General features: G+C 36.0%; 1 protein-coding gene across 1 annotated transcript in view; it reads left to right on the top strand.

Annotated features, from left to right (window-relative positions):
• SEPTIN7 (septin 7) overlaps nucleotides 1-21,785 on the top strand; it is a 113,360-nt gene extending 91,575 nt beyond the window's left edge. The window contains exons 10-13 of the mRNA XM_079710958.1: nucleotides 3,244-3,369; nucleotides 15,226-15,361; nucleotides 19,581-19,720; nucleotides 20,732-21,785. Coding sequence (XP_079567084.1) covers nucleotides 3,244-3,369; nucleotides 15,226-15,361; nucleotides 19,581-19,720; nucleotides 20,732-20,771 — 442 coding nt within the window. The 3' untranslated portion in view covers nucleotides 20,772-21,785. The remainder of the gene's footprint in view (nucleotides 1-3,243; nucleotides 3,370-15,225; nucleotides 15,362-19,580; nucleotides 19,721-20,731) is intronic.
• The last annotated feature ends 5,317 nt before the right edge of the window (nucleotides 21,786-27,102 follow it).

Here is a 27,102-nt window from a genome sequence, read left to right on the forward strand (position 1 = left end):
CTCAATTTTAAATCTATGCTACTTGTCTAATGCCTTACACAATGATATTCTATAACTTTGTCTTATGTGGGGTTTTTGTTTTTGTTTTTTTTGCGGGTCTCTCACTGTTGAGGCCTCTCCCGCCGCGGAGCACAGGCTCCGGACCCACAGGCTCAGCGGCTATGGCTCACGGGCCCAGCCGCTCCGCGGCATGTGGAATCCTCCCGGACCGGGGCACAAACCCGCGTCCCTGCATCGGCAGGTGGACCCTCAACCACTGAGCCACCAGGGAAGCCCATCTTATGTGTTTTTTAAATATGCAATCAATAATTGCCTATATACCTAAAATACTATAGAAAAGAAGGCTAGTTACTGAGTCAGAAGCTAGACTTTGAACATTTGAAGGTACACAGTGACATCTGGTGAGTAGGACTCACTAGTATGGAAGCATTATAAGCAGGAAGGACCATTCCTGCAGGAAGATTTAGTACAGGAAAGCAACAGGACAATCATACATGTATGAAAATATAAAAAATTCTAAAATTATGTAATATATAAGTAGATGTGTGCTGTGATGAGGTTGCTTAGATGTATTAAAGAAACTCAGAGTAAGTGGTAAGTGGTATGTTATCATGCAGTGGGTCAGATAGGAAGAGATTCATGGAAATAGATGCCTTAAGATGGATTAGGATAAATACAGTCATTAAATGTTTATTTGTGGGATTAGGAGTGGTCCTACTTAACATTTTTAACAAGTAGGATGAAGATATTGGCTTCAGCTCCTTGAGGTAGATGACTAGGCAATTTTGCTTAATAAAAAATTCATTTATTTGTTAAATTTGCTTTAGCACACTTGTTTTTCTTTCCTAAGGAATAAATGTTCACTTATGCTAGATGTTCATTTGGCTTCTTAACACAATTTTTCGATTATAGTCTTTGAGACGTGTAAAACATCCTTGATAAGTATGCTTTGCAAATGGTAAGCTTAGGAATATTTTACTTTATTGCTTTTCCTTTTAAGTTTGGAGGAGAGATGAGAAAGATGTATATATTATGTAGCTCATGTCTTTATGATAAAGGCACCTAGTGGATATTTAATAAATACATGAAGGAAATATCAATGCCAGTGTTCCATATGTCTGTAAGTTCCAAGTAATTGAAATCCTGCAGGTTAAATTTAGGAGTGGTGGTTGCTTCTAAGAAAGATTAAAGTTCAAAGCTGTGTCACTTTGCTAATTAAGAGAACTAGCTGTTGCAGGCAAACCAAGGGAGACAATGGAAAGAGGAAAACTTGATAAAAATAGTTTCAGGGTGTGGCAGTGGACAGTGCAGAAATCAAATAGAGAAGGAAAACAAAAGGAGAGAAGAGAGTGCTTTGTTATCAGCAATAAGAAATGGAAAAGATGAGTAAATTCCGGAAATTGTGGAGAAAACTATATTACTAATTAATTATTTTCAGAGTGGAGGAATGGGTTGATTTTAAAAAGGATAAAGTAAAATATTTAAGTAAGTGGAAATAGAGATTTCTATATCCTGAAAAATACCAGAACCAGGTAATCATAAAGTTATTTTAGTGAAAGGGAAAAATATTTCACTATCTAAAACGTTGATGACATTAACAAAAATAGTTTAACAACTAGTTAATAAGCCCACCTTATTTTTATTTTATACATCTTGTATTTCAGCTACTAAAGTACTTTACCTCAGGTCCTTTAGTTATTTTTCAGTGATTCATTAATGAGATAATATATAATATTTAAAAATTACAAGAAGATTGTTTCATATTGGCACAGTTATTATTCTCTGCTTAGAGAAACTGATAACAGTAATTCTAGAAAGTCAGCAGTGTTTATCATAACTCAGCTTCAAATCAATTCTTTTTAAAGGGCCCATTATGTGCTATCTGTGGCAAGAGTACAAAAGGTGATGGCATGTTTTTTGTAAAAGGGGATGTTTACAATATAGTTGAAAACGTTATGTGGTGTCACCTATAACATATACGGGTACCCAAAAAATGACTGACCGCCAAGGAGAAAGTTGTCCTGGGTTAGAGTGGTTTGACTTCGAGACTGCAAAGAGAGCCCCCAAAGCAGTAGAATTCTGAAGTTTGAGAGTCAGTGACAAATTAACATGAACTATTCAGTCCCAGTCATTGGATATGCTAGGAGTAAGGAACTGTCTGACTTGACTGAAGTACAGGAGGATAGAGCTTTAGGTGTAACTCTAGTGGCCATAGAGAGGATATATTCATCAAGGGACAGAGTATAAAGGGAGATGAGGCTTGTGGAAAACCCAGTCTTAGAAATAGGAGGAGTTAAGCTATCAGAAAACTGCATGGAAATGTCCAATACTAGGTGAATCAGAGTAATTGAACATCACATTCTGTTTACAAAAGGGAAAGTAGTAGTAACTGTTTCATGGATATCAGGAAGAATAAATACAGAGTAACACCTTTATGTTTGTCTCCCGTAAGGGGATTTTGGTAAAGTGGTGGAGATGAAAGATGGGGGATTGCAGGTGCAGGAATGGATGATGAGAAAAAGGAAGGTCAAATGATACAGAGTACTCCCACACCACGTATATCCAAAAACACTGCTGCATTGGTAAAGGATACCGTAGAGCAGCTCAGGGAGTCTTTTAGCATCTTGAAACATTAAGGAATGATGAAATTGTCTCATGTATTGTATAGTTGTCTCCTATGGATTGATTTTATGTATGATAGATACGCTGTGAGCAGACATTCATTTAACCAAAATACCACATTTACTGGACAATTTGAATAAACAGAAATTTACTCAAAATTAGAATTCCCCAGTTTGCATCCAACTTGATATGTGATCTAAAGTGTCCCTATGTATTACCTGAATAAAAACTCAAATATTAATAATATTGCTAAAAGGAAAGCAATTTCTTTTGCTTTGTGAACTTTAGTAGGAGCTAATCTACTTTTCCTTCTCTAGTAAAATAAAATATATACTAAAAAGGTAAATACTCTTCTCTAGAAATGTCATTCTTTAGTAACTGCTTTGAGAGGATTCATGCTCCTAAACTTTCATCTGGAACCTAATTTTCCATTGGTGTCAAGTTAGCTCATTGTGTCTTACTCTGCCTTAAATGTGAATGAAGACAGATGGATGCCATCTTCCTTAAGAATAGTCCTTTGCTCATTTTAAGTCTGAAATTTTTGTTTTGCTAAAATTTTGAATTTACACCAAAGCTTTCTTAATAGAAGCAAACTCTTGATGTGTCATTTATTTATGACAGAACACACATGCAGGACTTGAAAGATGTCACTAATAATGTACACTATGAGAACTACCGGAGCAGAAAACTGGCAGCTGTGACTTATAATGGAGTTGATAATAACAAGAATAAAGGGCAGCTTACTAAGTAAGTATACATTGTTTCCTCCAGAAAAGGTATTATTTATGTAGTAAATAATCATATTGTTTCATCAAATTCCTCTTGGCTACTCAATAGAAAATTGGGATAATGTTCTTTAGGTACAACAGCCAAATTTATATTGTCAAGCTTTGTTTGTTGGAGGAAGTGTAGTTTTATAACCTTGTTCCTTAAGTGAAAGAGCCATGCATTCTCTTCTGGTCTTTGCCATCATTTTAATAACCTACGTAACACATTTAATAGATTCCCAATTAAAATCAAATAGCTCCTTCAGCATTTTTTTTTTTAAGGGAAGAGAACGGTTTCTACCAAGTAACCCTTAAACCCATTTTACTCTTAAGATAAACATCCCATAGTCTCTTTAAGGAGACTAAACATAGAGCTTCTACTTTTTATTATGTCTTTTTAAAATAAACCATTTTGGAAGCAGAGTATTTACTAGAAGATTATATAGAAATAAGGGACAGGACCAAACAAAAGGAACATTTAATTATTGTAGTCTTGGTTACCTTTTCTATTCCTATTGTGTATTTCCAGGGAGTAAATTAGCTGGAGTTTGGATTTCTTCTGTTGGTTGTTAGAGTGGTGTGAGTGACTCCTGAGTGTATAGCTTCACCCACCGGAGCTAGTATCTTCAAGATGTGGTTTTATGATGGTGTAGGGAAAAGAGATGTGTGAGGAGGCTGGTGAGTTAGCTGGTATAGACTTGGTAACCATGTCTGTTCCCTGTTTTTCCTTTATTTGGGGTTGTTGAAGACCGTAAGTATTACGAAAACCATTTTAACAATGTGTGTACATTTCTAGCCAGGTGTTATGTATTGATACTATTAGAGGATAATCCTGAAGGATCATCTGCATAATAAATAGTAAGGGAAGCAAGTTCTCAAAGTAGCAACACTGTGTTATAGTGTTCAGCATTCCTTATAATGGAAGAGAAAAATGTTCCTTTTTGCTTTTTTAGTTATGTCTCCGCAGTGGCCGTAAATTCCATAAGAAAGTGCACAAAGCATTAATAATCATTGGCAGAGTCACAAGCAGTTCTCTTTTAAAACTGATCTTGGACCTAACTCTGTGTTTATTTTCTTCATGATGTTTGGGTTGTAGCCCCTAATCTCTTTCTTGATTTTGAATTTCTTCTTACACTATTATTAGCGAGCTTATTTGAGGAACTTTACTGATCAGTTTCTAGATTTTCTGGCTTTAGAGATCTCCCGAGAGCAATTGCTTTTTTTAATTAATTAATTTATTTTTGGCTGCGTTGGGTCTTCGTTGCTGCACTCTTGACTTTCTCTAGTTGCAGAGAGTGGGGGCTGCTCTTCGTTGCAGTGGGTGGGCTTCTCATTGTGGAGTATGGGCTCTCTAGTGCAGGCTCAGTAGTTGTGGTGCACGGGCTCTAGAGTGCAGGCTCAGTAGTTGTGGCACGCGGGCTCTAGAGCTCAGGCTCAGTAGTTGTGGTGCACGGGCTTAGTTGCTCTGCGGCACGTGAGATCTTCCCGAACTAGGGCTTGAACCCGAGTCCCCTGCATTGGCAGCAGATTCTTAACCACTGTGCCACTAGGGAAGTCCCAGAGTAATTGGTAAAAAGGTAAATTTCTAGACTCAACCATTATCAAGAGATTCTGATTCAGTACATGTGGGATGGGCCTGAGAGTTTGTATTTTTAATGAGCACCCTAGATGATATTTTGTTTTTTGGGGGTTTGTTTTGGCCGTGCCACACAGCACATGGGATCTTAATTCCCCAGCCAGGGATCGAACCCATGCCCCCTGCAGTGGAAGTGTGAAGTCCTAACCACTGGACCGCCAGGGAACCCACCACCCCCGTCCTTTTTTTTTTTTTTAACCCTTGATGGTTTCAATATAGGTGATTAGTAACAAATGCTTTGCAAAACACTGACTTCTAGGAATTTACTACTGCTATTTTAAAAATTGATTTTCTTTTAATATTTAAAATGCAAGATTCTACTTGAGGTAAGGTTCAGTGCATGAAAAAAGGCAATGTTTTTAATCTGTTTCTTTTTAGCAGAATTTGTATCAAACAACTATTATTTAGCACAGAAATATAAAGATCCATCATAGTGAATATTATTCATAAAATTGAATCCATTTTAAATGCATTTCACTAGTTTATGGACTTTTTAACTGTTTAAAAGAAAAACATACACAATTAAAGCCACTAGTAATTTTATAATATGTTAAAGCAAAATGTATTGTCAGTACATATCTTTCATTAAATGCATACATTAAGTGTATGCACTTAATGTTCGATTATTTTCTTTTAAACATTTGTTAATATGCTAGAAATAAGGAATTTTTTTTCCATAGTTCAAATTTAAGGCTTTTAAAATAGTGCTATTGGGATATTTTTTACTGTTGGATGCAGGTAAGGTAATTAAGAGAAAAATAGTGAACCTTATAGTGTTGTTAAAAATTCTTCTGCATATACAGAATTTTAGTGTGGATTACTTGAGTTAAACTATAACCCAGGTGAAAACATGAAAAGTAGGATTCTATTGGAATTGTATTTTTTAATGAGATGAATCATGTCTAAACTTTGCCTATGAAAATAATAAAAAAGTTTGTACTGCTAAAAAGCAGATTGCCCCAGGAGTTAGTATATTGTTTAATTTTACTTTAAGTAATAGAAAAATAAATATTTTTGAAGATTGAACCAACTGGGGAATGGTTGTAATTAGAACAGGTATTGATATATGATTTGTTAAATTAGGTTTTTACTACTTTATTGAATGATACATACTGAATCTGAAAGAAGTCACTTGGAATTTTTATCCTTTGATTGTATCTAGTATTGTCTTGAAAATGTTAGCTGTTCATTCCAGTTGAATTTTTGGGGAAAAAAAAAATCAGTACCAGCAATTTATGGTGCTTTAGCCAATGTAAGGTGCCTTTCTTTATAGCTATGAACCCATCCACAGATAACTGAAAAGAATGGCTAATATTTAAATATGTAAAGTAAGCAAATGTGAGTCTGGGCTTCATATTGATGTTCTGTTTGTATTGCTCCCATGGGACTTTTTTCTCCCTAGCAATGCATCCTTTGATAATGGTGGCACGGAGAGATTGAGGTTTCAGGGAGCTCAGAGTGGAAAAGGTAGAGTTATTAAACAGAAATTGCCAGGTCTCCAGCCACCTCCCTTTGCTATATATCTTAATTCAGAGCATCCTGACAGGGACCCAAATACCATGTTTCTAACACCACACCATGCCCTTAATAGAAACATGTTTAATACTTGGAGATACACTCTTACAGGTTTATGTTACAGTGTTTGATTAATCATTGAAAGAGACTTCTCTCTTGTCACCTGGAGGTTTTCATACCTTCAGGTACAGTGTACCTTAGTAAGGGATAGGTAAGAAGGAGTAGATCTTTCTTCTGTAATGTGAGAAATGGACTCTCTGTTAACTTGGTAATTTTCAGGCAGATCACTTTAGGCAAAACTTTGTATGGAAGTTGAGGATCTGGAAGTTGATTCTCTTAAAACTGCACAGACTCAAGTAACTCTCTTCATATAAATAGAGACCTCAGTTTGAAGACCACTGAACTTTGGTCATTAAAAAAAAAAAAGTGGTCATTTTATCACTTTCTTTATTACTTCATATGGTCTCTAAACAGCATCTGCAGGGAATTTGAGAAAGAAATAAACTTGCGAATAAGGTCATTTATTCATCTGATTGCTGATGGACCTGTGTTTTTTAATTGTTCTTATACAATATATAGACATATACTTACACATACAGATATACATCTATTTAAAATTTATAGTTACATTAACCTTTGGCAGTGTACGCTCCACAGAGTGCTAATTACACTTTGTTTTAGAATATAAGTTAATTTTTTTAATGTTAAGCATAAAGTAGATTAATTTATCTTATATTTAATTTTTGGAGACAGTTTCAGATGGACTGTAGAGTGTACTGAACCATGGGTTAAAAATAAAAATATTTGGTATTTGGTTTATATGTTTCAAAATGTGCCTTTCTGTTATGTTAGTGGTCCTCGACATCACATTGTATACCTTAAACTGAGACAATACTATATGTCAATTATATCTCAGTAAAGCTGGGGACAAAACCCAAGATTTTGATTATATGGTTAAAATCTGAAACATAGCTGAGCTTGTCTCATCAAATACTGATTTGTCTCAAGGCTGGAGTCTGGAAAAGTGAGCTCTATTCTTAGCAGCTGTTCAGGTATTACTTGTGTCTGGCAAAGAAAATATCAAGTCATCTGTTTTCCTCAGGGAGAGTATATCTTGCCCACCCCTGTCCAGAGGGTGGAGGATGGTTAGAAGTAACAGAAAGGGAGGTCAGGTTCCAAATTAAAAGAGATTCAACAAGGTTGTAAAGGAAAGTGGAGAATTAACCATGTCAAGATTGCAGATCTCGTAAAGTAATCCCCAATAAGGAGAGAGGTATCCTTTTTTGTTCAACATGCTTTTTTAAAGTTTTACTTGCTTCTTCCTTTGTGGTCTTCCTTACATCTTTTACAGGCATACCTTGTTTTATTGCACTTTGCTTTATTACACTTCGCAGATAATGTGTTTTTTACAAATTGAAGGTTTGTGGCATACTGCATCAAGCAAATCTGTCTTTGCCATTTTCCCACTGGCATTTGCTTTCTTCGTGTCTCTGTGTTACATTGGTAATTCTCACAGTGTTTTAAACCCGGGTTCCCCAACCCCCGGGCCGCGGACTGGTATTGGTCCATGGCCTGTTAGGAACTGGGCCGCACAGCAGGAGGTGGGCGGTGGGCAAGTGAAGCTTCATCTGCTGCTCCCCATTGCTTGCATTACCACCTGAACAACTCCCCCGCCCGCCACCAAGTCTGTGGAAAAATTGTCTTCCACAAAACCAGTCCTTGGTGCCGAAAAGGTTGGGGACCGCTGTTTTAAACTTTATTATTATTATATTTGTTATGTTGATCTGTGTAATCAGTGATCTTTGATGTTCCTCCTACGACTCACTAAAGGCTCAGATGACGGTTAACATTCTTCAGCAATAACATATTTTTCAATTAAGGTATATACATTGTTTTCTAAGACATAATGCTGCTGCACATCTAATAGACTGCAGTGTAGTGTAAACATAACTTTTATATGCCCTGAGAAGCCAAAAAACTTGTGTGACTCACTTTATTTCTATATCTGTTCTGCTTTATTGAGGTGATCAGGTTGGAGTTACCTCTTTCCCATATATTAATTTTATTTTTGTTTTCTACAGCCTTCTCCATCTGTAGTCTTGGGAAAACTCTATGGATAACTGAATTCCTGTAAATGACTAAAAATACAGGTTTCTAAAGGCTAATCCTCAGAACTCTTTTGGTACATGACAAAGTTTTCATTGATCTAAAGAGATATAAAGACAATTTTCTGAAATTTGTCCCATTTTTTGAAAAAAAAAGTAATTTATTCAGTTATATCTTTTACTCTTGTTCATGTGTCCTTTCATGAAAATATAATGATAGTATTGTTTTATTTACATTTATTTTTAACACTCTCACTTGGCAAAATAAAATGCTGGTAACTGTTGTTTCCCAGAATGTTTGGAAATTTTTGTTGCTCTTTGAAATTCTTGTTTTAAGTGAAATTCCTTTGGAAAATTTTGTATGAAAATTGCTACATGTCTGTATACCTACCACACCACTGAAGCAAAAATATGTAAATGTACTTGCTTAATGAGTTCTTCAGGAAAGACCACACATAATTTAAATGAAATGTGGTTGTCTTTCCATTACACTCAAAATGTGGGTCATGTAAAACAACCACAGTAGGGCTTTACTGGGTCAGCCTTAAGTGTGGTCCTTGCTGTGATTCTGTTGTTGGTCACATGAAAAGGGTAAGTCATCTGATGGCTTTCAGGAACTGTCACCCCTTGAATAGATCCCTAAAAGGAGCTAAGTTATATCTTTGGGGATTTAATGTGCTGTTCAGGTTATATTGTAGCCTTTTTTAAAAAAATTTTTTACCAGGTCTTTTCATTTTTTTTGACTGAGTTGCTTTAAATTTCTCTGACAAGTTTAAGTTTATAAGCTTTAGCTTATCTACGTGTGTGAAGAAGAGTTTTCATTAAAAAGCAGGCAGGTAATGATATAATTTAAATGGTTTTTCTAGTCACCTAATAAAAAAACTTTCATTTGAAATGTGATGACAAAAAGTGATCCTTTTTCCAGGATCATACACCATGATCAAGTGGGATTTATCCCAGGAATGCAAGGATTCTTCAGTATACACAAATCAATCAGTGTAATACACCATATTAACAAATTGAAGAAGAAAAACCATATGATCATCTCAACAGATGCAGGAAAAAAAAGCCTTTGACAAAATTCAGCACCCATTTATGATAAAAACTCTCCAGAAAGTGGGCAGAGAGGGAACCTACCTCAACATAATAAAGGCCATATACGACAAACCCACAGCAAACATCATTCTCAATAGTAAAAAACTGAAAGCATTTCCTCTAAGATCAGGAACAAGACAAGGATGCCCACTCTCGCCACTATTTTTCAACGTAGTTTGGGAAGTCCTAGCCACAGAAATCAGAGAAGAAAAAGAAATAAAAGGAATACAAATCGGAAAGGAAGAGGTAAAACTGTCACTGTTTGCAGATGACATGATACTATACATAGAGAATCCTAAAGATGCTACCAGAAAATTACTAGAGCTAATCAATGAATTTGGTAAAGTTGCAGGATACAAAATTAACGCACAGAAATCTCTTGCATTCCTATTCACTAACAATGAAAGATCAGAAAGAGAAGTTAAGGAAACAATCCCATTCACCATCGCAACAAAAAGAATAAAATACCTAGGAATAAACCCACAAAAGGTGGTAAAAGACCTGTACTCAGAAAACTATAAGACACTGATGAAAGAGATCAAAGATGACACAAACAGATGGAGAGATATACCATGTTCTTAGATTGGAAGAATCAATATTGTGAAGATGACTGTACTACCCAAAGCAATCTACAGATTCAATGCAATCCCTATCAAATTACCAATGACATTTTTTACAGACCTAGAACAAAATATCTTAAAATTTGTATGGAGACACAAAAGATCCCGAATAGCCAAAGCAATCTTGAGGGGAAAAAGACAGAGCTGGAGGAATTAGACTCCCTGACTTCAGACTATATACTACAAAGCTACAGTAATCAAGACAATATGGTGCTGGCACAAAAACAGAAATATAGATCAATGGAACAGGATAGAGAGCCCAGAGATAAACCCATGCACCTATGGTCAACTAATCTATGACAGAGGAGGCAAGGATATACAATGGAGAAAAGACAGTCTCTTCAATAAGTGGTCCTGGGAAAACTGGATAGCTACATGTAAAAGAATGAAATTAGAACACTCCCTAACACCGTACACAATAATAAAATGGATTAGAGACCTAAATGTAAGATGGGACACTATAAAACTCTTAGAGGAAAACATAGGAAGAGCACTCTTTGACATAAATCACAGCAAGATCTTTTTTGATCCACCTCCTAGAGTAATGGAAATAAAAACAAAAATAAACAAATGGGACCTAATAAAAAAAGCTTTTGCAAAGCAAAGGAAACTACAAACAAGACAAAAAGACAACCCTCTGAATGGGAGAAAATATTTGCAAACGAATCAACGGACAAAGGATTAATCTCCAAAATATGTAAACAGTTCATGCAGCTCAATATAAAAAAAACAACCCAATCCAAAAATGCGCAGAAGACCTAAATAGACATTTCTTCAAAGAAGACATACAGATGGCCAAGAAGCACATGAAAAGCTGCTCAACATCACTAATTTTTAGAGAAATGCAAATCAAAACTACAGTGAGGTATCACCTCACACCAGTTAGAATGGGCATCATCAGAAAATCTACAAACAAATGCTGGAGAGGGTGTGGAGAAAAGGGAACCCTCTTGCACTGTTGGTGGGAATTTAAATTGATACAGTCAGTATGGAGAACAGTATGGAGGTTCCTTAAAGAACTAAAAATAAAATTACCATATGACCCAGCAATCCCACTACTGGGCATATACCCAGAGAAAACCATAATTCAAAAAGACACATGCACCCCAGTTCATTGCAGCACTATTTACAGTAGCCAGGTCATGGAAACAACCTAAATTCCCATCGACAGACCAATGGATAAAGAAGATGTGGTACAAATATACAATGGAATATTACTCAGCCATAAAAAGGAATGAAATTGGGTCATTTGTTGAGACGTGGATAGATCTAGAGACTGTCATACGGGGTGAAATAAGTCAGAAAGAGAAAAACAAATATCGTATATTAACGCATATATGTGGAACCTAGAAAAATGGTACAGATGAACCGGTTTGCAGGGCAGAAATAGAGACACAGATGTAGAGAACAAACGTATGGACACCAGAGGGGGAAAGTGGTGGGTGGTGGTGGTGGTGGGATGAATTGGGAGGTTGGGATTGACATATATACACTAATATGTATAAAATAGATAACTAATAAGAAACTGCTTTATAAAAAATAAAGTTAATTTTTAAAAAAGTGATCCTTTTTCCTGCATTTTCTACATTATAAGCACAATTTTGTGTTACAGTTTTCTAAATATCACTTTAATAAAAATGACTAGAATTTGGGTGCTACTTAATTTAAAAATTAGATTTGAAACATCATTTTGACTGGTGAGAGGCTTCCAAAAATTCATTTTAGATACATGTAACCATTTTCTTATAATACTGGATATCAATTCATTTGGTTAAGGAGTCCAGTAGTTTTACAAGGCTGAAAAGCTTAAAGTATCTCAAATGTGAAATATTGCTAATTTCTTTGAAAGCATACATATTTAAATAAGTTTAGAAATTTGAGCAGGCTGTCAGAAGATAATCGCACAGCCTATTTATTTTCATAATGATTTGGTATAGGGATTACTAACAGAATTTGGAAAAGAAATTAACTAGCTTCAACAAATTTGGCCATAAACTTTTGTTTTAGGGCACATACTTTTATTGTGAAATCTGTGGATTTGCCTTTAGTTGCTGCTTTTAGTGTCATTTACTTTAAGTGTGCTAAGTCTCTGTATTTTTCGTTCTTTTAGATATGATACAGTTGACGGCATGTAAGTGGTTATTTGTTTTTCCGAAGACATAAGCAGTTTTAGTATGTGAAGATTTTTAATAATTAAATTTTGAATTTAAAAACAAATTTCAAAACATCATAACATGTTTCTCTGCAGTCTTCTATTTTCCTCCAAGAGTTATTTAAATAATAATCTAGATGACAGTGTTTACTGTTGGTAAGATGGTAGTCTTTTCATGTGCAAATTATACTGCAGATTCTTTACATTTATATGGATTGGCTTATTCCTCCCAAGGATGAAATTAAATGAGCATTTTATAGATAGGTTATTATAAGTAAGAGTATATATTGAAAATCTCAATTCTGTGTGAATTCTAATTAATTAATTAATTTATTTATTTATTTATTTATTTATTTATTTTTGCGGTATGCGGGCCTCTCACTGTTGTGGCCTCTCCCGTTGCGGAGCACAGGCTCCGGACGCGCAGGCTCAGTGGCCATGGCTCACGGGCCCAGCCGCTCCGCAGCATGTGGGATCTTCCCGGACTGGGGCACGAACACGCGTCCCCTGCATCAGCAGGTGGACTCTCAACCACTGCGCCACCAGGGAAGCCCTAATTTATTTTTTTAATTCTAGTTTTTTATAATTTTTTACAATATATTTATTTATTTTCAAATTGCAGCAGTATTGTTGGATAATCTAAGTTGCTTAAACATACAGTTTCAGTTATTTAAGACTGCCAATTAAAAAATCGTTATTAGAGTATTTTTTTTTCTAGAGCCTAAAAGTGTTTTGGGGAGTGGCAGAAGTGAGTTTTACAGAAATCAAACAAAAGCTTTGAACCCTCTCACTGGAAAAATGCTTGCGTGAATACACAACACAAACACACATTTATTTGGTATGTCATTTCAGGGCATTCATTGACACTCTGCCCAAGAGATCCAAGACCCCTATATTAAAAACACCTGCCATAAAGATGAGAAATATATTAATATGAAGGGCCTTATCAGCTTTTAATGAAATAATGATATTTACACTTTAAAATTTATTTCAGTTTACCTCACTTTTTGAATGTTGATTCTTCTTCTAAGTTAATGTTTGGTTTATTTTCATTTTCAGAACTTCTGATTAATTGTTTAATTGTTAAGACATACCGAAGGTTTGTAAGTTTTCTTTTGGTGAAGGAATATCCTTTAGTTAAGTAACATTTTGTTCTAACTTACACTAACTGCAAAAACAAATCCTTTTGGTCACAACAGTACATCACATCTTTGTCCTTCCTTTTTGCTAAGAAAAATCAGTAGCCAGTGTTCTTTCTGTCCTGTTGCTCATTTAATATTTTCCATCTTGCTCTCTTGTCCTCCTCCTCGAGAGGGAAGAATAGTGTTGTAATGGTCAGAATACTCAGCCTTGTAGGGAGAGAAGTCACCATAATCAAGAGTGTGTCAAATCAGGATTAAAGTGACTAGCCTTGAAGTTACGGATGAAATACAAAGCCTGACTTTGTTTTTAAGCCATGATTTAACTTTTTAACCACTTTATTGAGATAAAGTTCACCAATTTAATATGTACAATTAAATGGTCAAAGCCTGTTTTTGTGGAGGCAAAATAAACATGTTTTATCAATAAAGTCAGAAAAGGGCCTGCCTCTTTTAAGTTGTCCCAGTGTATTGAATTGTTTTTAGAGATCGTGAAAGCCACAGAGCCCACTTTTCTTTCCTCCCTGGAGCTGTAATAGGTTACTGATACTTCGGCATTCTCTTGTGTCTGTAAATATACTAGCCTTCACATAAAGCTCATTTGTAGTATTTTTCAACATGAAAATTTTGAACAAAATTGTTCAGAGGTTTGAACCTGTGGAGTTTAATGTCAATAGAGTGAACTACTTTTGACTGTGCTTGTGTCTATTGTTTGGCATTTCAGAAATGTCAAGATATTCATTTGCTTCTTCGCTCTCTCTCTCTTTTGTGTGTGTGATCACTGACCATCTTTAGAACTTAAGACACTAAAATATTTGACATAGGTGGAATGAATTTTTCAAGAGCATTAAAATTACATTAAGTGGCCTAGAAATACTCTGCTTGCCTCAACGAAGAGTGTTCTAGGTATTGCCTGGTAGTTTTTTCTAGCATATCAATTCAGTAACCAAAATAGGTTTGAATTATTGTGATGTCAGTAGTCGTCTAAAAGGAGAGATTATAACACTTGGAAAATTGTAGAACTAAAAATATTCTACATGTATTGACTTCATTAACTCAATACCTTTTTTCACATTAAAATTTTGTTTAAAATAAAGTAATTTTCTTCTAGTTTTCCTTTCTAAGAATGTATTTAGGGAATGTGTCCTTTCCATTTTCCTTCTACAGTTTATTTTATGTGTTATCTTCAGATTTGATATGCATTAGGTTTAGAGAAACGTTCTGCTAATATAGTTGCCTTTGGTAGATCTATTTTCATAATAATTATTCACTAGAGACTTTCAAGTTTAGCTATGAAACTTCATGGAAGGAAGTTCTAAATTATAAATATTTATAAATTTTTTAAGTTTCTAGAGAATTTTTAACATGTTCATATATAAAACTTCAAATCTGTGTTCCGTGTCATTTAAGGTGGTGTCAGAATAATTGAAAAATTATTTTGAAACTTATTTTCAAAAAACAGCAGAGAATTTAGTAATGGCACACAGCAGCTCATTTGTTTTCATCACTGTTTCAGAGTTTTGTATTACACTTTTCATTTTTAGACATTAAATGATTATCTTTAATGTTCACAGGAGCCCTCTTGCACAAATGGAAGAAGAAAGAAGGGAGCATGTAGCTAAGATGAAGAAGATGGAGATGGAGATGGAGCAGGTGTTTGAGATGAAGGTCAAAGAAAAAGTTCAAAAACTGAAGGACTCTGAAGCTGAGGTAATCAACCTAATATTTTCACCTTTTATAGGCACAATATTCCTTTTAAAAGTACCTTTAATAAAATTCATAGATAATATAACCTTTCTCCAGATCTTTTCAAATACAATACGCTAACAATAAAATGGAAAAATAAAAGCAAGCACTATGTTTACAATAATATATATTTTAATATGTATTTGAATACAAGTATACTTGGTAGGAAGACATAGTAGAATACTTACAATAAATTTTATTAGCTATAATTAACAAGTTATAAGAAATGAAATTATAAGCCATTCCATCTAGTCAATATAAGAAAAGTAAAGATCAGAGTTTTGGGTTAATGTAAGAATAAAAACTAGTGTAAGTGTAATAATAATAGACGAGACTTATTTGCATATGAATGAAAAAGAAAGAACCTTAGTTAAACTATAGGCATGCCAAGGTAAATTACAGACAGAGGAAAAAATGAAGAAATGTGATTTTTATAAATGAGTTGGGTCTTATTTGTAATATAGTGTCAACGTAATTCCCACTGTTACAAAAATCAGGTAGGGTGGTGACAAAGCATTCCAGCAAGCTGATATACTACCTTGGAATCTCTCTAGATGTTGAGGCATATATTTAGTTTCTATTAATCAAAAAGATCATGAAGACATATCCTTCAATAAGTGATAAGAAATAAAAGATGGAGAAAAAAAACACACTAACACAAGCATCTGTACAGTAAGTAGTTGGCTTGATGTCCAAGAGCAGTAGAAGAAACTCTAGGTGAACACAAAATAAATCAACAATTTCAGTATAATTTCTCAGCACAGATGTATTATCATTGTGCTGAAAATTACTTTTAAATATATGGGATGACATTAATATGAAATACTTTTAAAATTACTTTTAACGATAAAATTCAGTGAGATCCCTATGTTTATATGTGGCTCCACTAATATAATAATATTTGTGTTTAAATATATTAAAAGGAGACTCCGATCTAGTCTGTTAGATCCTTACAGTTGGTCTCTTTGCTTTTGTAATGAATTACTGCATAAAATACATAAACCTTCTTTGACTAAATATATAACCAAAAGTACTGTGATCCATTGAGTAGATGGAATGCATGGAGTAAAAAGTATTCAGTAATTTTGAGAAGATGTTTTTATTCCACATTAGATTTCTCTTAAATCACTGGGCTTTTCATGTAATCTCTTATTAAAAAAAACTTTCACTGTTGTTATATTTATCATATGCTTAATTCAGTGGGGATACAGAATAGTTCCTCCTGGTCTAAGACTACCAAGCACTGCAGAAATAGCATCCCTGGCATCTGTTATTAAGATGACATTTAGGAGATTAAGTTTAGTCTTTTTTATTAATTAGCTTTTTATTAAATCTATCCATCTGAGTCTCTACCCCTTCACTAATTAATAAATAATCTGGAAAATCCGTATCAGAAGGTGAATAAAAACAGGAGTAATCAAGAGTCTGCATTATCTCCACCTTGAGATTACGATGAAAATCTGAAAGGAGTTGAATTTACATTTGGTATAGACATATTTTAGGGCCTGCTCCTAAGAGTAAATGTTATATAAACAAACAATTATAAAACTGTAGTTATAGAACCCTTTGAGAGTTTTTACGATTACTGTGAATGGTGAAAACAGAGTTTTGCGAAACTTAACTGCTCTTTGAAGGATAGAATCTTTATTAACATTAAAAGGACCTGTAAAGAGATCTCGACCAAGTTTCTCCTAATTCAGTAAGCCATATAAGTATGTAAATATATAGGTGAAGAAACCTATTTAACCTTGTTTAATACTATTTTTTCTCAAGTGCTAGAAATACTTGTTTGGGGCACAGTTGCTAATATCCAGCAGCACAGTGTATCAGGCACAGTATTAAGCATCTTTCATGGATTATGTCATTTAATTCATACCACAGCCCTTCAAGATGGATATTATTGTCCATTTCCCTTTTTTAAATGAGCGGAAAGATAAATTAACTTGGTCTATGCTGCATAGCTGTAAGCCAGTATTTGAATACACTTAACTTTGTTCTTAATCACTAGACAAGTCCATAATCATGTATCCACAGTTTCAGAAAACTGCAAAACCAGACATAGAACTAATAGTTTTATCCCACTTGATGTGAATATTTATATACTTCACTGCAAAAAATAGTGTGTTTGGTTATAGGTGCTACCTTAGACAGCCCAGGAGTTGTTTTGTAAATAGAGTATATAGACCTTTCTAAGTAGTACTGGCTTTCTGAAATCTGAAAAATTCTGAACTATGAAACACATCTAACCCCAAGGGTTTCTAGGAAGTGAAGGATTGTGACCTGTACTTTTAACCTACATGCAGTTAACACAAAGATATGTATATGTGACAGAAATGTACAGGTAAAGAATGATGAACACTGGTGAACCTGTGGTCCAGCTTAAAAAAATAAGGCATCATCAGTTCATTTGAGGCCCCTTTGTGTCTCTCCCCTATTGTATCCCTCTCTCTCCTTCTCAGAGGTGACTATTCTGAATTGTGTGTATATAATTCCCTTGCATTTTTTTTTAATAACCAAAGGCATTTTCCTGTCTTCCTATTTTCTGACATTTTCTTAGTAACTTGTTTGCTATCATCAGGAAGATGTTACCTCAAATTTGATTCATGTTTGCTTAAATATATTTTAGATGGTTTTGTTTTGTAAGAACTGCATGAAATAATTTGGAATGAGAATGAATATGAAGTCACTTTTTGTGGGTTTACAAAGTAATTAAGAAAACAAGTTGTATGCGAAATTACAATCCAAATTCAAGATGTTAATTCATTGGTGTAATACAGTCTTTAATAAAACATAGTTCCTGGACATCTGAAAGTTTTTAATATTAATAGTTCTTAGGGAAGAAAAAGTTCTTAGTTATTCATTGTAGTTTTTTTTTTCTGTGACTGTTTTCCTCAGAAATGGATTAACTAGCACCTAAATGAATTATTTAATGAACTATTAGATAAGCTCTTTGTTTCTGCAGTTACTCTGCATGAGTGTTTTCCACCTTTGAGCCAGCATTCTTTTTTTTTTTTTTTTTTTTTTTTTTGCGGTATGCGGGCCTCTCACTGTTGTGGCCTCCCCCGTTGCGGAGCCCAGGCTCCGGATGCGCAGGCTCAGCGGCCATGGCTCACGGGCCCAGCCGCTCCACGGCATATGGGATCCTCTCGGACCGGGGCACGAACCCGCATCCCCTGCATCGGCAGGCGGACTCTCAACCACTGCGCCACCAGGGAGGCCCCAGCCAGCATTCTTTATAGCATTAGTTCTCAATGTAGAAAGAACCACCTGCTTTAGAATCACGGGGGCTTGTTGAAAATGTAGATTTCTAGACTTAACAAAAACATAGAGATTCTAATTCAGTATGTCTGTGTGAGGTCCAGGATTCTTTTTTTTTTTTTGCGGTGTGCGGGCCTCTCACTGTTGTGGCCTCTCCCATCGCGGAGCACAGGCTCCAGACGTGCAGGCTCAGTAGCCATGGCTCACAGGCCCAGCCGCTCCGCTGCATGTGGGATCTTCCCGGACCGGGGCACGAACCCGTGTCCCCTGCATTGGCAGGCGGACTCTCAACCACTGCGCCACCAGGGAAGCCCCCAGGATTCTATATTTTTAACAAGCATTCAGGTGATTTGTACGAAGACTGATATTTGAGAACCACTGCTTTATAAGAATCGGGGACCTTATCCCATGATCTTGTAACTCTTAGATCCTCATCTATTTGCTTTCTTTTCACTTGTCTCAGCTTTCTGAACTTGGAATTACAAGACAGGTTCAAATCCTGGTTCTGCCACTTTTTGGCTAATGACTTTGGGCAAGTGACATAAACTCTGCAACTGTTTGGTCATCTATGAAGTGGGAGCAGTGGTGTCTTCCCTGCCCAGCTTCCTACATGTTTTGTGAGTAAGGAAAAATGAGATGATAAGATAGGGTATGCCCATTATAAAGTGCTACACACTGTAGCTTATTGTACTCTTTTTTTCCCTGTTTACCAAGATTATTCTCTTTGATCACTGGCCTTTTGGGTGGTAAGTCCTATAGGTAGAGGAATTTTAGACAGTGCTAAAAGATTAGACAGTGCTAAAACCAGGTGATACTTTGAATTTATAGCATAAGAACTGAATGCTCATTAGGATGCTTGGATGAAATGTACTTCTGCTCCTGATTTCTCAAACAGTTTTATTTTATATATTGTGCTCTGAATTAGCTCCAACGGCGCCATGAGCAAATGAAAAAGAATTTGGAAGCACAGCACAAAGAATTAGAGGAAAAACGTCGTCAGTTTGAAGATGAGAAAGCAAATTGGGAAGCCCAACAACGTATTTTAGAGCAACAGAACTCTTCAAGGTATCTAATATCAGATTCCCAAGAAACGTGTGTATTAATGCTTTAAAGAATTATTTTCCTATTTATTTGAAAAACATTAAAATAACATTTAAAAAGACATCATTCATTATCATAAATCCCAAGCACAAATAATTTTCATGGATGAATCTTTTATATAGATGGATGCAGTCTGTCTATTATAACAGTATTTTTTTCACTGTAAACATTTTCCATGACTTAACAATCTTCATAATTATAATTTAGTAGCTTCATAACATTCTCTTCAGTTGACTCACCATAATCAGTCGCTTACCTTTTCCCATCAAATGTTGGACATAATGGTTGTATTTAATTTTTGGCAAACATAGAGAACACTGCTACAAAGATCTTTTATACATTTAGAGGTATGTCTTTATTGTGTTGAATTATTTCATTAAGATAAAATTTTGGATATCTAATTCCTAATGCAGCTAATTAGTTACTCTTAATTTACACAAAAATCAGTAGTATTTGTACTTTGGTTTTCTTCTTTTCCTCATTAGTCCCATTTAAAACTGAAAAGTTGTATCCCTTTAAGGATTCTACAGTTTACCCTCACTGCTAAACATTTTCAAGATTTTCAACACTATCCTTCTATTAACTTTTTCCCCAAGGAAGAAGAAAATATTTTGTAAAAGCGAAGCATTTCAGAATGCAAATGGCAGTAGGAGAAAAGGATACCCAGGTTGATGTCAGTTGGTCTTTTTTGATTTGCACTGTTTCATTTAGGAAAAATTGTGCTTGTATATTAAAAATGAGGTTTTGTCATGTTTTTTACTGTTTGTTTTGGAATTTTGTCAAATATTTGTCCAAGAAAATAATATGGTAGACTAGTATTGTCCTTATTGTTAACTTTAAATCTTCTAATTTTTAAATGAAAACATAGTGTTTGAAAATCCAACACAGTTGTAGTTGGTTTAGCTATTGCTACCATATGTTATCTATGTTTATAAAGTGGTCACTCATTTTGATTATTTTCCTTTAATCGTTTAGAACCTTGGAAAAGAACAAGAAGAAAGGGAAGATCTTTTAAACCCTCTTTTGACCACCAGTTACATATTAGTTGCCAACATGCCAGCTTGGACATCAGTGTTTGTTGGATCCGTTTGACCAATTTGCACCGGTTTTATCCTTAATGATGGATTTAACAGCATGACAAAAATTATTATTATTATTTTTTGTTCTTGACGGAGATTAAGATGCCTTTAATTGTCTAGGGTGTTGTGTACTTAGAAACTAACAGCTCTAAGTACCTTTCCTATGTTTTCTTTTTTTATTAAACAGATGTCTTCAATTTAATGCAAGAAAACATTTTACCGTCGTACAATCATGTTCTGGTAGTTTGATTGTTTACAGGATATTCCAAAATAAAAGGACTCTGGAAGGTTTTCATTGAGGATAAATTGCCATAATATGATGCAAACTATGCTTCTTTATGAATTATAATACAAAGTTTCCATTCAGTGCAGCATATACAATAATGTAATTTAGTCTAACACAGTTGACCCTATTTTTTGACACTTCCATTGTTTAAAAATACACATGGAAAAAAAAAACCTATATGCTTACAACGCACCTAGAGCTTTTTTATAACAACCTCTTTTTTTGTTTGTTTTGGATTCTTTAAATATATATTATTCTCATTTAGTGCCCTCTTTAGCCAGAATCTCATTACTGCTTCATTTTTGTAATAACATTTAATTTAGGTATTTTCCATATATTGGCCCTGCTAAAATAGAATATAGCATCTTTCATATGGTAGGAACCAACAAGAAAACTTTCCTTTAATTCCCTTTTACACTTTATGGTAAGTAGCAGGGGGAAAAAATGCATTTATAGATCATTTCTAGGCAAAATTGTGAAGCTAACAACCAACCTATTTCTACCTATGTGCAGTCTCTTTATTTTACTAGAAATGGGAACCATGGCCTCTTGAAAAGAAAAAAAAGTCACCATTCTGCATTTAGCTGTATTCATATATTGCATTTCTGTATTTTTTTTGTTTGTATTGTAAAAATTTCACATAATAAACAATGTTGTGATGTAACTGAGCGTGGGGTCTTAAATATTCTACAGTTGATATACAAGAGTGTACAGTGTATTTGGTTTGTTTTTTTGTTTTTTGGGGTTTTTTTTTGCTGTACGCGGGCCTCTCACTGTTGTGGCCTCTCCCATTGCGGAGCACAGGCTCCGGACGCGCAGGCTCAGCGGCCATGCCTCACGGGCCCAGCCGCTCCGCGGCATGTGGGATCTTCCCAGACCGGGGCATGAACCCGTGTCCCCTGCATCGGCAGGCGGACTCTCAACCACTGCGCCACCAGGGAAGCCCTGTACAGTGTATTTGGGAAGAAACTTTTCAACTTGAATTTGCCTCCTCCATAATTGTAACTCTTATCTTTTCTCTTGTATGTTTGTTTCATTTAGAATGCATACGCCCTGATTTTCTAACTAACGGGATATAGCATCTCTCTACTCATTTCTGTTTCCTATTAACACGTTATTTCTCTGAGAAAGAATTTCAACTCCCCAGGTGAACTCACAAGTCCTTGGACTGAAATTTTTTAACTGGAAGGAGGGTGGTATAATTTCTTTTCACTATAAGGTCAAATGATATAGATTTTAACAAAATGCTTTATGATATTTTAAGTATAATTAATGCAACACAGTTTGTTACCTTAAAAAGTTTCACCATATCTTTTTAAAATTAATGATCCAAGCAGAAGGAAGTAACTGATATTTCTGATTAGCCAATATTTTTGTTTACATCAGAGGCTGATGGGTTTAAACAAATCAGTATGCTTGAAAGATCTTGTTGCTTTTCAAAGATATATAGATATAAAGTGTAAAGCATATTAGGAAGATTATTCACCTTACAGAATCTTGACTTTACATATAAGTTCACCCTGGAGTGCTATTTTTAAACCAGATCTTATAGGGCATTAAAAACGTGATTTTAAGAATACTGCAGTAGGGCTTCCCTGGTGGCGCAGTGGTTGAGAGTCCGCCTGCCGATACAGGGGACACGGGTTCGTGCCCCGGTCCGGGAAGATCCCACATGCCGCGGAGCAACTGGGCCTGTGAGCCATGGCCGCTGAGGCTGTGCGTCCAGAGCCTGTGCTCCGCAACGGGAGAGGCCACAGCAGTGAGAGGCCCGCGTACCGCAAAAAAAAAAAAGAATACTGCAGTAAATACTTATCCTTATTTGATGGCCATCACTAGTCTTGGAAAACTTTTGTTAATCCTAAAATGCTTTCTGCTATTGGAGAATATACTGTAGTGCAAATGGCTTTTTTTTTTTGGCTGCGTTGGGTCTTTGCTGCTGTGTGCAGGCTTTCTCTAGTTGTGGCAAGTGGGGGCTCCTCTTCGTTGCTGTGCGCGGGCTTCTCATTGCGGTGACTTCTCTTGTTGTGGAGCACTGGCTGTAGGCGTGCAGGCTTCAGTAGTTGTGGCTCGCGGGCTCTAGAGCGCAGGCTCGGTAGTTGTGGGATCTTCCCGGACCAGGGCTTGAACCCGTGTCCCCTGCATTTGCAGGCGGATTAACACTGTGCCACCAGGGAAGCCCTGCAAATGGCTTTTAAAAAAAAAAATTGGCTTTTATTTCAAGACCAGCATCAGATATTCAGGAATAACTGTAAGTAAACATGCAGGGGTTTTTTTTGTTTGTTTGGTTTGGTTCTTATGTTAAGAGAGATTGGGTTAACACCCCTAACCAGAAAAGTTTGGTTTTAGGAAGTTAAGAATAACCTACTGAATTTGGAGACTGCAAAATGAGGAAGTTTATATTGACCACCTGCCTAACTGGTAAGTACTGCTGCTTCCAGAAAAAGGTTCTCATAGGTGCCATTTAAAAATTCTGTATACATTGTGATAACTTTATAAAGTCACCTTTATTCTACTTCCCTAGTGAAAACTTTCAATAGTCTTTATCCATGTCATGCCTGAGGTTTTATCTGATTCTGATATAGGACCCATACAACTTGACTGGGTCTTTTGAAGGTTGGTTCCAAGCTTTTCAAGCATATTGAGGGCTTTTTTGTTATATGGCCTGTGTATTTTTGAGAACTGTTAGGTGATTATTCACAATACATATAACATTCAGGAAGGCATAAGGAAAGGTCAGCTTGTAAACAGCAAAACGGGCAATACCTGGTCTCCATTGTCGGAGGCATTATATAATTGAAGTCACTCATTAACCACTATGCTATCTTTTTAATTAAGTGAGACTGACCAAGTATGCACTAGTATGCCAGTGAACATCTTGGGCACCACATGGCAGAGTTTTACTGCCACCTACTGGAAATAAGATCTAATTGTTTTTATGAAGTTCACCAGTAACTGGGGAAGTTGATAATAAATCGGACATATGGCTTATTTCTGTGTAGCTCAGGTTGTAATTTTGAAAGCTGAGGAGATAGAAACTCCTGCTTTTCAGACTCATTAGCTTAGTGTCACAGTACAACCTACAGATTCTGACTCTGCACCTTTTGTGCCTTTTATTCTCTTGGAGAAAGACCTAGGAATGTGGAAGTCAGAGTATAGTAGGTGAGGAAAAATAAGAAGGAAAGAAGGTTGTCTGATAAGCAACAAGAGCAAAGTGTTGACTTAGCACGTCATCTAGATTGCTGTTTCCAAACCTGATCCTGTTTCCTTATGAAAATATTTTTGAGCATGTATCTGTGATTATAATTGTACAGTAAATTGTATACATGTAGCACTATGTTAATGTGAATATTATGAAACAAAATTTTAAAAATTGAAAAAAAGTTTAGCACTCTTCCCAAGCCCCAGTGAATTATTTAATACACTCTACTTTGGAAGCCCTTGATTTAGTATGGTTGTAGGAGTCATATTCAGTTATTGTTGAATCCCCAAGGAAGTCCTAGTGAATACTGCTGTGGTATCCTACGTGATGTAAAAGGAAAGATTATTGTCTGCCACTCCAGTAAATTGAAATCCTTTCTAATAAATAGCTTGCAAGTGAAAACAAAAGTTCATGTCTTTCATTTAGGATATTTACCCTACCCCAGACAGTGAGCTAAATGGTTTATGTGCATTATCTTCATTTAATCCTTAATAGATACCAGTGTCATCCTTTTACAGATGTGGAAACAGCTTTGGAGATGGTTAGTGGCTTACCCAATAGACGGGTGGTAACTGGCAGAGCTGGAGTTTGAACTGGTCTTGGCAACACCAGGACCTGTGTGCTTCAGTCTTATGCCATATGACCCCCTGGTGTGTGCTAGAAAACACTGGACACACTAATTATCTAGGTTCAAATCCCATCTCTGTATAAATTATGTTACCTTTCTGAATATTTGTTTCTTAAGCCATAAAGTAGGGCCCACATCTCCCTTGCTGGTTCAGAGTGAAGATTAGATTGTGACTGCACATGTGAAGGTGTCTGGACCTTGAGAGATTATCCTTGAATTTTAAGAAAATTCAATTAACACAAAAACAAAAACATTTCAACACCTCCCTCCTCTCGCAGAATGTTGATGGATGTGGTGATGCCAGGGCCATGACAAAAGTATTGTCTTTTCCCACTTTTAGGTAAGTTTGCATGGTGCCATGATAACTCTCCAGACCTGCTTCTTTGTACACAGCCTTTTGGAGTTACTAAATGAGGTATGTTTCAACAGTAGGGTACATCATGGAAATAAGGTAATTCTGGTTAAGAGCAGGTTTTCTGCAGTGCTAGTAATGGGAGTTATAAAACTTGAACTTCTTTGGAAGTAATGCTGAGATGGTTTATCAGTATCTCATCTGTGAAAACATTGCTGCTTTTCCAGCAAACTTGGTTCCCATGATTTGGGATTAATCCATAGAATGTTCAGAGTTTAGTGTCAGCCGTTTTCAACAGAAAATAGGGATGACAATTTCCTGTGTTCTTTAGAAGACTTTCAAAGCTTCACAGGAAGAATGAAGACTATTCTTGGCCTGAACATTTGCCCCATGGAGTGCTGTGCCCAGCCAAACAGCATTGTATTAGCAAAGGAGGGTCAAGTGAAAGGAGACCTTGTTCTGTGCCAGGCTCTCAAAGGGTAGCCTGAAACCCCACTGGCCACCCAGATGCAGTGTTTGTGGACCTGCTGAAACCTAATGCCATTCAGGCTTTCTGAAATCCTTTGGGATAGGGAGAAGGAGTAGTAGTTGACACTTCTGAGAATAGAGATCTGTGAGGACTTGGCATAAGGTGGGAGGCTAATTGGCGGAGATGGTAAGACGCTGCCAACAAGTGTCCATTTTTGGTTATCTTCTTCTTCAAAGTGAGTCCTTAGCTTCCTAGCTTACAGGTGTGTTGCAAGGAACAGTGTTTCACCCTGGCTACTTACAGGGAAACAGCAGACCCCAGAAGCCCCACGAGTAGGAGTCTGCTTCTCATCCAAGTGTGCAGTACTGAACCAGGTCTAGCAGGGGCTTACAACTTTTTCCCCCCTCATTTAATTCTGTTGTCTTTGAATTTCACTGGGCTCTTTCATATTTAAATGTATGCTCCAAGCCCAGAAAAGTTCCCTGTGTTTGGGGTAAGCTAGTAATTTAAGCAACTTGGCAAGTGGTGGGTGAAGTGATAGGTGCCGTGGCACAGACCCCAGAATTAATGTGAGCTTTTTCCCCTTGCTTTTCAGAAGTAAAGGGATATATGTTTTGTCTGGTTGGGAGTGGGGGTAGCTGTCAGTTTTTTCCCTAGGGATAAATCTCTTGATTATACAAATCTATGGCTTAGTGTGGTTTACGTTTCAAACCAAAAAAAGAGCAGTGTTGTAATTAACATTTTGGGAACACAGTTCTTTCACTCAGACATCAAAATTAAATCTTCCTTAGACCTTCGGGTTGCTGGGTAAAGGTATAAGAAACTCAAGTTGGCATTTTCTCTCCCAAACCTCTACTTCATTGGTGCTTAATTAAGCCTCATCCCTCGTAGTCATGCTTGGAAGATGGAATAGAGGCCACTGAGGCAAGCTCACTTCTGTGAACTCTTCATTCAGATGGGATTGATCCAAGTATAACCCATGTCCCGAAGAGGAGATGGGCTTTCTCTCCAACTTGTACTATGAGGACTGAGGAACTCATCCTACCAAATATGAACATTTTGACAATATTCAAACTGGGAAGAATTCCTATTTATCAAAGGAGAGAAAGCTCACTTGGAAATTGAGGCAAGGGAACAAAATCATTGAAAAGTGAAGCAGCAAGTGTTTGTTGAGTACCTGCTATGTGCCAAATACAGAGTTCACATAGATTCTCAGTGAAAGATCAGTAGAATTTTATGACATGGCCATTTTAATCCCTCATTAATAACAAGCAGACTAGAATGGATAAAGAAGATATGGTATATATATTCAATGGAATAGTACTCAGCCATA

Source organism: Hyperoodon ampullatus (genome assembly GCF_949752795.1).
Source record: "Hyperoodon ampullatus genome assembly, chromosome: 9".
NCBI classification, from domain to species: domain Eukaryota; kingdom Metazoa; phylum Chordata; class Mammalia; order Artiodactyla; family Ziphiidae; genus Hyperoodon; species Hyperoodon ampullatus.